Genomic DNA, 13473 nt, shown 5'->3' on the forward strand with positions numbered 1-13473 from the left:
TCTCATAATGCTTTCTAGGCTGCGTGTACAGATAAGCTCTGGGATCTGGAGAAGGTAGAGACATATGCAGGTAGCAAACAAGACACAATTGAAATTGGAGCAAGAGAAAGGGCCTCGTTTTCTGTTTGTTTGTTCAAGTGTGTGTTTGTGTTTTTCCTCGTGTGTGTGTGTGTGTGATGTTCTTCTACACACCGAGCCTACTTTAGCTCACCGTACTCCCTGAGCAGTGACCGGAGCAGCGAGCCTCCCGTCCAAGCACTTGGAAAACTGGAACGAGGCGAGGAGGAGGAAAAGAGGGAGATGGATGGGAAAGAAAGGGGAGCGATGCGATGGGGGAGAAAAAGGATGGAGCGCAAAGAAAGGGAGGACGGGAGAAGAGTGCCGAGGCAGAGACAGACAGACAGAGCAGCAGCATATGGAACGGCAACAAAACGGAAAGAACTGACGAATGAATGGAACCAAACGAAAGGAGGAGAAGTGTTGGATTGAGGGATGAGAGGGAAGGCGAGGCCACCTCTTCTTCTCCCTCTCCTCCTCTCGTCCCTCCACTTCCCCCCCGTGAGAATGCAGCGTGTGTGTGTGTCTGTGTGTGTGTGTGTGTGTGTGTGTGTGTGTGTGTTTTCTTCCTCGTCAGATCTGCTTGGCTTTCATTCGCACACAAAGACGGGGACGTAGACGTACCTGGCACAGGGGGATGTGAAGGAGCTGGCAGAGGTGTGTGTGTGTGTGTGTGTGTGTGTGTGTGTGTGTGTGTGTGTGTGTCAGAGAGAGAAACAGATAAAGAGACACTGGCTCACCTGCCTGGCAGACGAGGAGGCCTGTGAGAGGAGATGGCCTGTCTGTCTGAGATGTCCCACTTAACACACTTAACACCAGCGTGGGCTCACTGTCTTCTGTCGCACTCGCTCACGTTCACACACACTCTGCATCTGTTTGAGTTCGGATGTTTAATATATTGTGAAATGAAAGTGGAGCTATGGAAGATACTGATTGGATCTGACTGGAGCCCGAGGACACACCAAGGTAGCGACAAGGTATCCCCAATTTTACTCTAGATGGGACCATTATTTACAAAATGAACATCATGCTGTGTTGAAGAAGACTTGAAACTGTCAATCGAGACCATAAACTAATTAGGAAACTGTTTACTGAGGTAGTAAATCAAGTGAGAAGTAGGCTCATTTTCTCATAAGCTTACAAAAAAATTGGACTTCTTTTTGAAACCAGTGGAGACGCCCCCTGCTGGCCACAAGAAATAATGCAGCTTTAAGGCACTTCTGCTTTGACTTCACATTTCAGACCCCAAAGCATATCAAAGGTTAGCCACACTTATATTGAAACTACTACTACACACCTTTAAAGTTTTGTGAGTGCATCTTGCAGGGTTGTGATGCTACCGCTGTGGCAAAATCTGTGCATGATATAAACACCTGGCAAAGTACTATAATACAGTCTTTTCTTTGGATCTTGGGTGAATTAACCCTTTAATGAATGATCAGCTAGTCACATTAACTAATCCATGTTGTTGACAGTAAGTGATTTAATCTGTTTAGTCACTGTGACATATTTAATGAGTTAATTTAAGAAAGATACAAGAAAAAGACAGATATTGTGCCGAGCGAGTGATTGCAGCACTTAGAGGAACGTTTCTTTTCTCTCGTTCGATAAGAATTAAAGAGTATAAAAACATGAAATTAAAAGGATAATGAATCCTTTTCACTGTGTGAGATTTATTGTTTCTAATACAACAGATAATTCCCTTCCCTTTTTATTGAGCCCGCGGAGTTGAGCTAAAAATTGGCTTAAAAGTCAAATTAGCGGCCAACAGCTGCAGCAGAATGAGTTTTGACGCCGGAGTGAAAATGTGTCCATGCTAAAGAAATTGGAGGGGTCTGCAATGCGACACAAACAAACAATAAACAAGGAAGCAAACAAATTGACGCACACACTAACACACACACACACACACGCACGTGCGCGAGGCAATCCGCTATGCTGCAATTAGCTTGTTTTAAAGGAAACAAATAACAGTAATTTCAACAGAACAGCATCCATAACAATTCACCCCTGGAGGGATCAGCTATTTAAACACACACACACACACACACAAAGATGGATACACACATGCACATAGGCACGCACATAGTCGTAGTCATATTCAAATACACACACAAAGATGCACATGCATGCTAACACACACACACACACACACACCTCCATTAAGTGTACTTGAGAGCAGCAGAGAGGGTCAGCTCAGTGTCTGAGTTATTACGCTACTTTGTTCTGCCTCAGTGGGAAGGCTGCACCCCGCACACACACACAAAGAATTATCATCACCTATCAACACTCAAGGTGCAAATATAAAAGGGTTGGTTTGATAATGGATTGAAAGAGATGAATAAAAGAATGGGTGAAAAAGATGGACGGATGAATGGAGAGAGAAAGCGTCTGCATGGTCGCTGTTTTCTTTTGCAGAAGTTTTGCAGCTGGCTGGGAGAAGCGGCCCTCTGGCTCTCCCTCTTTTTTTCACGTCTCCCCCACCTCTCCGTCCATCTATCCATCCCCTTCCCCTCTGTCTGGGTTGTGCAACAATGGCGTGAAACATCTGCGGCTACCAGGTAATTATGGCTGAGCCAAAACAGCGGGGCAGTGCGGCGCCGACGAGCGCCGGCACCCCGCAATTAGCCCCGCATCTCCATCCCCCCTCGCTCTGTCGCTCCCCCAGATGACCAGCGTATTATCTCTGTGAAGAGAGCCGGGAGACAGAGGAGAGTGCAGAGGGATGAAAAGACAGATGAGTGATCTCAGAGGGACACCAGTGGTGGCAGATGAGGACACCAAAACTGCTCTCATTTTGGCCTTCATTGGATATTTGCTGGCATTCATTTAATCGAATTAATCTTTATCTTGCTGTACTTCAACTTTGACCACCAACAACGCAAGATTCTCCAGTTTGAGAGAAGTCGTGGGATTGACCTCTCAGGAAACACTGGTTGTTGATATCGGTGTTTTAAATAACCACATGATGAAATGGTAGAAGCAGCAGAGAGGGAACGCCAGTGACGTACAGGCCAAAGAGGAGTCACGAAATCTGTTAACCTGATAAGACTGAGTGGAGGGCAGTGGACACGGCACCCTCTGTGGATCTGTTGGTTCTGAATGCATGCTGGTGAGGGTCCAGGCTCGTCTCTCAAGTTGCTAATCACACTGTAAACAATGGCCAGTGCATGGAAGACTGCCAGCAGCATTAGCTGCTACTAGCATAACACTCCTGAATCACCCAAATGCTGAGCTGAAGTCAACATTGTTATGCAGCTGTTGTTATTTTCAAGGTGTGTGACGGCTGAGTGGAGGGCAGTGGACGTGGCATCCTCTGTGGATTGCTAAACTGTCAGCAGTTGAGTTGCATTGTGGGTAATGTAGGCACTAGGTTGTGACAAGGGAGGCAAATGTGTGTGATATTATTATATTATTAAATTACAGTATATACAAGCAGTGTTTTGATCTTCAGTGCTGCAGATGAAGTCATCCATTATTTTGGGCCCTGACCTCAAGGTGAAGAAACTGCCTCACTGTATTCTGTATTCTTGTAGTTTACCTACAGCATTGGATTTCATTTATTTTAAAGTTTTCCTTGCCTCGTACAATATGACCCCTATAAATATTATACAACTTTATGTCTTATTTGGGAGATTTTTATACTCAGTTCCATCTTTACACTAAATAATAGCACCTCAGTGACACTTTCAAGTCAGTCAGAAACAAATGTCGGCCTTGTTTAACTTAATTATATCATCTGAATCTCCTCGTTTCATTCCCACATCTGATTTCCGTATCGGCATAAAAAGCCAAATTAAACACAGTGATGAAGTGACAGTGAGGAGGACGGGGAGCGGAGCCAGACGGTCATATTGACGCTCAATAGTTTAGCAATTCAAATTCAAATCCCAGTTTATTTACTGTTTTCCCAAACTTTTCCATGGGGGCAGCTTCCCTCGCCTTCTCACATTTGCCGTCCACTGTGTCTTCATTACGTGCGTTTGATTGGTAGGTGCACGAGTGTTTGTGCGCACACACATTTACATGTGTCGGTGTGTGCCTGTGTTAGCTCTCCACCGTTTGTGCAATTGTTTGCTTATGCATGTGCACCCCGAGAGCGTATGTGTGTTTCTGACTGCGGGTGCATTTTATGATGTGTACTCTCTTTCTCTTCCGAGTCCAGGAGTCCCCGTCAGGACCCCTAGGCGTCCCTGTGCCTGCCTGCCAAAAACGTCTGCATCTCCTGGACCCCCTCGAGGCAGGGGACAGCCAAATGTCACTTGGACCCTCTACAGAGTGGTGAGAGGAGGACAGGAAGAGGCGAGTGGGAGAGAGGGGGGAGGCTGGAGGAAGGAGGAGAGGGGGAGGACACGGGGAATTGTACGAGAGGGAGACGAAAGTTAAAGAGGAGGCTCGAAGATATGTGGAGTGGAGAGTCGGATTAGATAATACAGAATATTTTGAGTTTTTAGGTGCAAATATTGACGGAAACTTGCTTATTTTAGTCTTTTATTATCGTTTTTCATCCCAAAATCTTGCCACTTTCAAAGACCTTCCTGTTGGATCTTTGTTTTAGCACATTAGTTAATGCCAGATGTGAAAAAATGAAAGCATCACCACTTTTATCGTCAGTATAGATGGATAAGAGTGGTTGTAGACTATTTTACCGATCATATAACATTGCATTTTTGGTCGATCGACAACTTCATATCTATTACGTTGCTGCTGACGAGTTTCCATAAGGTTTATTTCCTTCCACCTTGGCAGCCACTGGCTATTTCAAGCAACATCTGGAGATCCAGTTATTTAGCCAGAGAAGCTAAAAATTCAGTTCAATCCTTCTTAATTCACGCTCAAAATCAAGGTTGATTTGTAGGAGGTAACTCTCCATTTTTAGGTGTTGGAGCGTTTACTGTGTGTCCGTCTCTGTCGCAGAAAAACACCATCCTGTCCTCACCAGGAAAACGACACAGGTTGATTTTTTTAAGGGTTTAAAACAGCCAATGTTTACGTTGGTGGCAACCTCTAAATGGAGACGAATGCAAAGGAGGAAGTCAGGTGACGTATACTGTATAAAAGGTGAGAAACACAGGGCTTTTAACATGTTACGTACGTAATTAACATTCTTATTTTAATCCAACACATGATCTAAACCTAACCGAGTAGTTTTGGTGCCTAAACCTAACCAAATTGCGGCTGTTTCACAACATTAATTTACATCGCTTATGGAACATAAAGTTACCTACATAACTTACGTTGTTTCAGCCAGTGAAATAAAGTTTGACGCTGTAGTTACCCCTCTAGCGTCACCTCTTGAAGCATCCCTCGAGCACAGAAGTGTAAGGACGTTCCCTCCAGAGACCAGGGTTCACATCCCGCTTGTGACCAAGAGTCAAGAGTGATACGTTTTTAATTTATGTAACGTAAAGTAAGTGAATGAGGGAATGATGTTACGTGATTTGAGTTATATCTCTTACGTAAGTTAGTATCATCTTCTCCTAACCCTAACCAAGTAGATTTTTGTGCCTAACCCTGACCAGAACAACCGTTTGACAACATTCAAGTTACAACGTGTCATACAATGCAAACTGTTTGTCAGCACCCTTTATTGTGAAAGTCTAACTGGACGTTGCATATAACATATTAGTGCTAACTTGACCGTGGAGCCCTAGGTAGAGCGTCACACTTTGAAGCTTAACTGACCACCGAGCAAGCTGCTGTATTTGACATGTAAGCCGTTTCAGCAGTCACTGATCTATGTTCAAGTTAGCGGCCTCCTGTAGGGGAGGGTGAGGCCATCTGTATTCAGCAGTTGCAGTCTGAGAACACAACTGCTAGATGCCACAAAATCTGACACACTGGACCTTTTAAATGTGTAAATAGTACCAGGTTTGAACCGCCTTAAAATCCCACATTTAAATAACAGTACTCTCAGTGTGCAGGTCAGTCAGGCTTACAGAAGCTCTGTAACATTAATTTAAGGGTCTCCTTAAATAAATAATTAAATGACGAAAAGGTTTCTTTATTTTCACCCACCTCCCTCGTTCATCTCGTCCTCCTTGTCCTTGCACGGGGGGACGAATGGATGTCAAGGAAAAGACGTCCACGCAGAAGATTAAATCACACTGCTAACTGAGAAAAGATATAAATCTCCTCTAGTCGGGGGGGAAACACTCACTTCACGTGTGTGTGAGGGATAAAAACATGTCTTATTCTGGGTCACAGCTGCCGACATGACAACACACACACTTGTAACCCCTCTGCTTAACCCTAATTCCCAGCAGAGCCTCGCACACACCCAGTGTCTCCTATAGTCCCCTGAGTGTCCCTTCCCCACACTGGGGGTTACACATACAGCACATACAAGCATGCACATGAATGGAAACAATAATAATGTTTATAATAAGATGATTCATTTATGTTTTTTATACTTTTAGTCCTGGATTCTTCTGTTAAAACGCAGGAACGACATCGGAAAAGGCAGCTAACTTAGAATTAGCGGCGAGACGTAGTGTGTAATTAAACGAGCTGTCATTCATTTCCAATCCGATGCATAATTCAAGCAGCGGCGCACACCAGAGGAAGAATGAACTGGCTGTAACAAGCAGCTAGCTCTCCAAACAGCACCTACACAGCAATTACCTGTGAGAGATAGCTCTCTCCGTGTGTGTGAGTGAGTGTGTGGAGCCTCTAAGTTAATGGCCGTGTGGACGCGACAGTCTAAATGTGTTCATCTGTAACATTTTATCCTGGTTCACCTCACTCAGCCGCTGTCACACACACTCAAACACACATGAGCTCAGGAGAGGAGGAGGAGGAGGAGGGAGAGGAAGCGATCTGCAGACATGAGGCCGTTTTACACAGATATCTGGGACTTTTTCAGGAAGTCAAGATTTTTTTCCCCCCAAATTTTAGCTTGTTTACTCACATCACTGTCTTAAAATAAAGATAAAAAGATAATGGCCTATAAATATTCTCGCTTCATGTTTTTTTTCAGATGAGGAGGTTGAATATTTTGAGATTTGAAACAGCTGGTAGTGTTGTCAAAAATGACAAATGGTTTCAATACTCATTTTCCTCAGAAACGCTCTCTTTTCTCTCCAAAAGTGAATCGAGGCACATTATTTTTAAATGCCTGATTTAAAGAGTTAAAAAAACACATTTTTTATTTTTATTTATTTATTCATTTTAATGTTTCCTACAGTTATTCTGCTGTTCTCGTCAAGGAAGGAGTGTTTTACCTCCTCATGTTATTGCCTTGCATTGTTGTATGCATCTTTTAATAAGAATCTAAAAGGTTATGCCCTCAGTGTGGTGTCAATTTTTCCAGATATCTATATTTTTCTTTGCAGGGTGGCAGGGTTTAACTCTGGAAAAAAAAAACCTGCCAATAATTGTTCTCTATATTTTAGTCAGCTATTATATTCACATTCATGGTTTCTGAGAACGTTTATGGTCCCTAAACTTTCTGAATCCCTGAAAACATCCTGTCTCAAATTTATCTTTGACTTTAAGTATTTATGACTAAATAATCAACAATCAAAATGTATCTAAAGGATGTAAGGTGCTCTTGCAAAAAGGAGTACTTTGAAAACCAGAGGCAATAATCCAGGTACTCGGAACAAGAAAAAGTATCAAAACCAGGAAGGAAATATTAAAGAGCCTTTATTATAGTGGCAAATCTTAAAGTCCAAACATGTTTGGACCAACTAGATCTTCATCAGGGCTCCAATAAACAAACAACACATGTGGCTTCACCTATATTGTAGCAACAGCCAATCAGAGGCAGTCACATGGACCGGATAATAACATACCAGGTGAAACAAAAAGGAAATAATGAAATAAAATAGATGACATGACATTTTTATACTTGCAGCCCCTGGATTGACTTTGAAAGTCATTCTAAAATGTTCCACATATGAGATTTTGAACATTAATAAAGCAGCACAACAACAGCTACTTGCTATATTTAGATATAGTGGAGTAATGGCATCCTGACCAGAGAACAGAGTCCCACTCTCCACATGTGTGTTGTGATCCAAGCTTCTCTGTTCTTTGTTTTGGTGGCACCTTTAACTCAGCTAATCAGATGTAGCTCACAAGTACCTGTTAACACATGCAAACAACCCCACACCCATCTTCAGATTTTGATTCACATATTGCTGAATCCCGATTGGCTCGGATTCAGCTTTTTTTTCCAGCGACTCCTCGCCCGCTTAAAGATAAGTGAGAAGAAAGCAGAAATACAGAAATATCTCACGATAAATAATCAAAAACTGGTTAAGGACAACAAACAAACAAAAAAAGGGGACTAAAGTGGACTGATCCAGGCGTGCACTGTGGGTAGATGATGACGGAGGAAGATGGAGCGCTGAAGGAATCCTACAGGAAGTCGAGAGACGTGACTTTTAAGGGTATATAAATGTGACATTTCAGAGATCCTCACTGGGAAAGTCTTTCCTCTTGATCCTTCGGCAGAAATTAATTTTCAATCACAGTTTATCTGATGCTTTCTAATGTTTTTCTTTCCTCCTCCAGAGTAACATATAAAGGCTATCATGTAATTACCGACAAGGGACAGCCATGCAATTACACATTTTTTTATTTTTGGTGTCCGTAAAAATGAATAAAGTCAGCTATTTGTGCAGCTATTCAAGACTGTGACTGGAATAGCATCACCTGCAGACCCCAAAACACACTCTTTCACTGCAAAATATTTGGTGTTGTGGAATTCAATTAATGGGTATTTTGAATAGTTTATGTTTGTGAAAGCATGCACAGTTAATTAAAGTGCACAAAGTGCCTCCTTTCAGCATGTTTATCAGCTATTAATACTTCATTAATTAAGAAGAGAGAGGGGGAGTCATTATTGGATGTTCACTTATCTCCCCCTTGTGGCTCTTTTGTGTAACTACATCTCAGTCAGCTCAGGTCTTTAAATGTTAAAGGGATAACAAATATACAAATATGGACAGTTTACTCTATAGGGGGGTAAAACTTTAAGTTCTCTAATTCAATACAACTGAATAAATGAGAATCAGAAATAGAGAGAAATCTAAATAATAATTTAGTTGAATTTAGAAAGAAAATAAATAAGATTATTTAAAATATTGTGTTAATAAAGCTCAATAGTATGAAAGTTTCTACTTAAAGTGTGAGAAAATTGGAGTTTGAGTGTATTTCACAGTAATCAAGTAGTTTTAAAACATGTTTTACTCCTAATATGTCTCGAGGATTTAAAAAAAAAGATGACAAATTCATTTGTAAGGGTTTTTTTAATTATTAAACTAATATTTTCCAGCAAAGTCATGGGGATTATTAATAAGATATTCAACATTTTCCTGCATGAAATTTCACAAAAATGTCACTTTACTGGAAAGAAGACAAGATGTTGGGCCGAGTTCCAATTCGCAGTTGAGGAACCTTTGAAGGACACTACGCATACAAGGAGAGAAACTTTTATCAAGTTACGATAGACTTTTAGTACACAGTAAGTACTTTTTGCTATCAGCAACATAAAGAACATAGTTATTTCATCATTGTGTTAAGTTTGATAATACTCCGTGTTTTAATCCACGGTGTAGCAGTCAACCGGTAACGATTTGGAATCTGGCCTTGATTGGCTTCGTCGCGTCCCACCAAAACAGGAAGTTTTCAGAGTTTACAAGCTAGCTAACTAGCCTGCGGGGTACATACGCATTTTTAAACGTTTCAACAAATGTCTGAATCGTGTGGACTATCTGTCGGCGCCACAGACGACGAACTATTTGCTCAGCAGTAGTTGTGAGCGGATGTGTTCATCGGCTCCTGTTTGTGGTGATTAACTTCAACGGGCGTCCTGGCAGGTTGCGTCTGAGGATTAGCAAACAAGCTAGCTGGTAAGCTAACGTTAGCTCTGTCACGATTTACATTAATACCTGTCAGGGTGGTTTTCCTGCGTGGTTAGCTGCGGGGTTTGGCGTCACGTTTCAGCGCTGTCTGTACTTCTAGCTGTCAGCTTGTCACTGAACGGCACCGTAACATGAAGTTATGGAGGAGCGAAAGCTAAAGCGAAAGAGTCCCAGGACCACCACCAACCCGGCGCCCCAGCCTGCGAGCTCTGGCCGGAAAACCAGCACTTCCTCCGGGGGACGGCACGTCGGCTACAGCCACCAAATGGGGACTCACTCCAGCCAGAAGGGCAAGAGCAGGAGGTAGTGACTGTAAAATACGACTATTTAATCATCCTATGATGCAAAGAAGCTACATCATTTGAGGTTGCTAGTCTTATATAATTACCAGGAAGTGTAATCTCTCCTTTTGTGACTGTTCTGTGTTGTTTGTGTTTGTCCAGGGCAGCCAGAGATAAACCCAGGCACCATCTGGGTTCGGCTGCTAAAGCTACACCGAGCCAGGGTCAGGGCCAGGCAGCCCCCATCATCCAGCACTCCTTCCTGACTGATGTGTCGGATGTACAGGAGATGGAGAACGGCCTGCTCAGTCTCCTCAACGACTTCCACTCAGGGAAACTACAAGCATTTGGTAATTTGGACTCCTGGCCGTAAACACAACGTGTAAAACAACCATGTGTAACTGTAGGAAGTGGAAGAAAACAGTGTTTCTGTGCTCCTTCCTGTTGTCAGGCAATGAGTGCTCCATAGGGCAGATGGAGCATGTGAGGGAGATGCAGGAGAAGCTGGCCCGCTTGCACTTTGACCTCTACGGGGAGGTGGATGAAATGCCCGAAGACCAGAGGAAGGTGGCCTGCGACACCAACATGGACAAGTTACTTCTTAATGTAAGACCCTAATTACATTATTTGTCAAAAATGATGACTTTTGAACCCAGTGCCAGTACCAGTCCTGCTCCAGAGATGTTGGTGATTGAACACAGTGAGGTCACTGTGTTGTTGCAGGTAAAGCTGTGCAAGGATTTAGCTGCTTATGCCTCAGACGCCAGGTCTTTGAGAGTCTAGTTAGCCGCCTGTTGCACGTCGAACAGGATCAAGAACGTCCTTCACAATGTTGTACAACGAGATTAAATCAAATGTTGTTTTTCTCCACAGCTTGAGGAGCTGAGTTCTTCCATGTATCCTTTCATTCACCAAGCCACCTTAATTACTGTTTAAAGGTGCAATAGTAAAGAAAAGTATGTATTGTAGTATGTAGTAATAGTATGTATGTATTGTGTTGCGAGATATCTACTGAAGTTAGCATGTTATCCCCGGCCTGTCTTGGTATGAAGCTCTTGTGCTATTTGTATAAACATAAAAACTTCCCTAGTGCTCCTAGCTCCCAGTTTGGGCCACCAACTGCACTGCTAACTGAGCTAACTGCTTACAGCTGCAGCTACAGTTAGCAGCAGTTAGCCGTAACTCTGGCGTAATGCCACTTTTTAGCACCTTTTAAAGTAAAACTTCTCTGCGCTCAGGTTGCCTGTCCATCCTGTTTTGATCTTTTTAAAATCATGAGATGTTTGCCGTTGTTTGTCCTTGACCCTGCTTCTCCAGTCAGAAACTAAATCTCGCCGACACCCAGGAGGTCCCGAGGACTGCCAGCGTGTGATTTCTGTGATCCGTTTGTTTCCTGCCACCTTGAGGGGCTGCGACGGATAAGATGGAGTCGAAGCGAGCTTGAGGCACTTTCTCTTAAGTATTACAGCAGAAATGGCAACAAAGCTGCTCACCAGCGTTCCCTGTTTGTACAGGCAGATGGATGTATCGTAAGATGGCCCAACAGGGATGCACTGACAGCCTAATTTTTTACTAATATGGATCAGAAAATAGTTATAATCTTATCTTAATAAACGGCAAGAGGATATTCTATCACATCATATAATATATTGGCTTTGGTGCATTCCTGTTGTGGCCGTTTTAAAGTCGAGTTGTAGTCAGTTCACTAATTTCCAAACAGTCTAGACTTGCAATACATTGCTAACCAAAGTGATATTGATATGAAGCACTCACCGTATTCCTCTTCAGTGTTTGTTTATGGGCTTTGTTAAAGGTGAACTGATTGCAAATGTACTTTTTAAGCAATTTTTCAGATATTCAAACTCATTCGATTGCACTTTTGTCTTATATAAGTTCTGTAACATCACAAACTTAAGACCCAGAGCGAGACTTGTCAAAATATAGATACAGAAAGTAATTATGTAATTGTTTTTCAGTGCAGAGCTAGGAAGAGGATTAGGTGTTAAAAAATGAGTCAGAATACAGAGATTAATGTCATTTTTTTTTGTACAGTGGCCCTAATCCTCATCCGTAGATCTGTGAGACAGTAAAACCTATAAAATATTTCCAATATTCACTAAATCTACCAAAAAATAACATTTAAACAACCCTGCGCTGTACGTTATGAGCAGCGACGCCAGCCGTTTGTGATGTTTCCATATAATTTCCTGCTACATGTGAGTGGCCTGATATCACCTCCAACACCTCGCTCAGTGTTGAACATATTTGCACATATCCACGCAACATGCGGGACACACTGCACATTTATCACCGGTGTGTTGGTTTTGACGCTGGAAGAGAATAATCCAAATGTTGACATCACAACCATGCCTTAATTTCTTTTTCTCCTCGCCTTATTGGTTTTAACGTTTTAATCGACCGTCATAGAACATGTTGATTTTTAGGTTTGAATGTTTTAAGATAATCATTTGATGCTGCTTTGATTGTACTTTTATTTCATCACTTCTTTAACCAGTGTTGTCGGGGGGGAGGGAGGGATGTATTCTGGGACTATTTTGAAGTGTTTTAACTGTTTGGTGATTTTATTTTTATTGACTTAATAAATGTGTTGTCTGAAAGTCTCGGCTACAGTTTTTAAACCATTCAGAAGGGAAGGATGTTGGAGAGAGCGATCGAATAATGAGGGTTAAAGGTGCAACATGTAGTTTTCAGGAGATACATGTTCACATATTGATAATAAACACACTGTCCTCTAAGGATAACACAATTTAATTCTGTTTTACTTTGTTTATGGTAGCAGGACTTATTGAAGTAGGTACCTTTCTATGTCAAACTGCTCTTGAGGTCATGGTAAATCTATGTGCTGTATCGTAGGCAATTAGATTTATTAGTAATATTGTAAATATTAACTTTACAAGTTTAATTTTTCCCATCCACCTGTTTATCAGCAAAGATGAGTCTTAGATATATGATATTACATGAAGGAACACGTCATCCTTCAGGCTACCACAAACTCAAATTCAGAATCAACATGTTTAGATATAAATTGTTGTCGCTGAAAAGGAAAACTAATCTAAAAAGTAACTTGTCAGACTAAAAGTACAAAATCTGCCTCTGAGAAGCAAATGGAAATACTCAAGTAAAGTACAAATACTTCAAATTTGTATTTTAAGGTGCACTAATACCTGATAAGGTAATAATAATAATAATAATAATACAAACACACATTATTATTTACATAACTGAATAAACAAGCTCTTCTC

At 41.8% G+C, this 13473-nt stretch overlaps 1 protein-coding gene across 2 annotated transcripts; it reads left to right on the forward strand.

Moving 5' to 3' along the window:
* Positions 1–9627: 9627 nt before the first annotated feature.
* Positions 9628–12731, forward strand: ccdc28a (coiled-coil domain containing 28A). 2 transcript variants are annotated; one of them, XM_073462666.1, is made up of 6 exons: positions 9628–9917; positions 10030–10232; positions 10373–10560; positions 10662–10816; positions 11084–11106; positions 11528–12731. In XM_073462666.1, the coding sequence occupies exons 2-6, from the start codon at positions 10069–10071 to the stop codon at positions 11580–11582; spliced, it is 585 nt and encodes a 194-aa protein (XP_073318767.1). In that variant the 5' UTR covers positions 9628–9917; positions 10030–10068; the 3' UTR covers positions 11583–12731. The 2 variants fall into 2 exon arrangements, with proteins under 2 accessions (XP_073318767.1, XP_073318766.1); XM_073462665.1 differs by having other exon boundaries at positions 9630–10232.
* Positions 12732–13473: the final 742 nt, after the last annotated feature.

Source organism: Pagrus major, chromosome 24 (genome assembly GCF_040436345.1).
Source record: "Pagrus major chromosome 24, Pma_NU_1.0".
NCBI classification, from domain to species: Eukaryota; Metazoa; Chordata; class Actinopteri; order Spariformes; family Sparidae; genus Pagrus; species Pagrus major.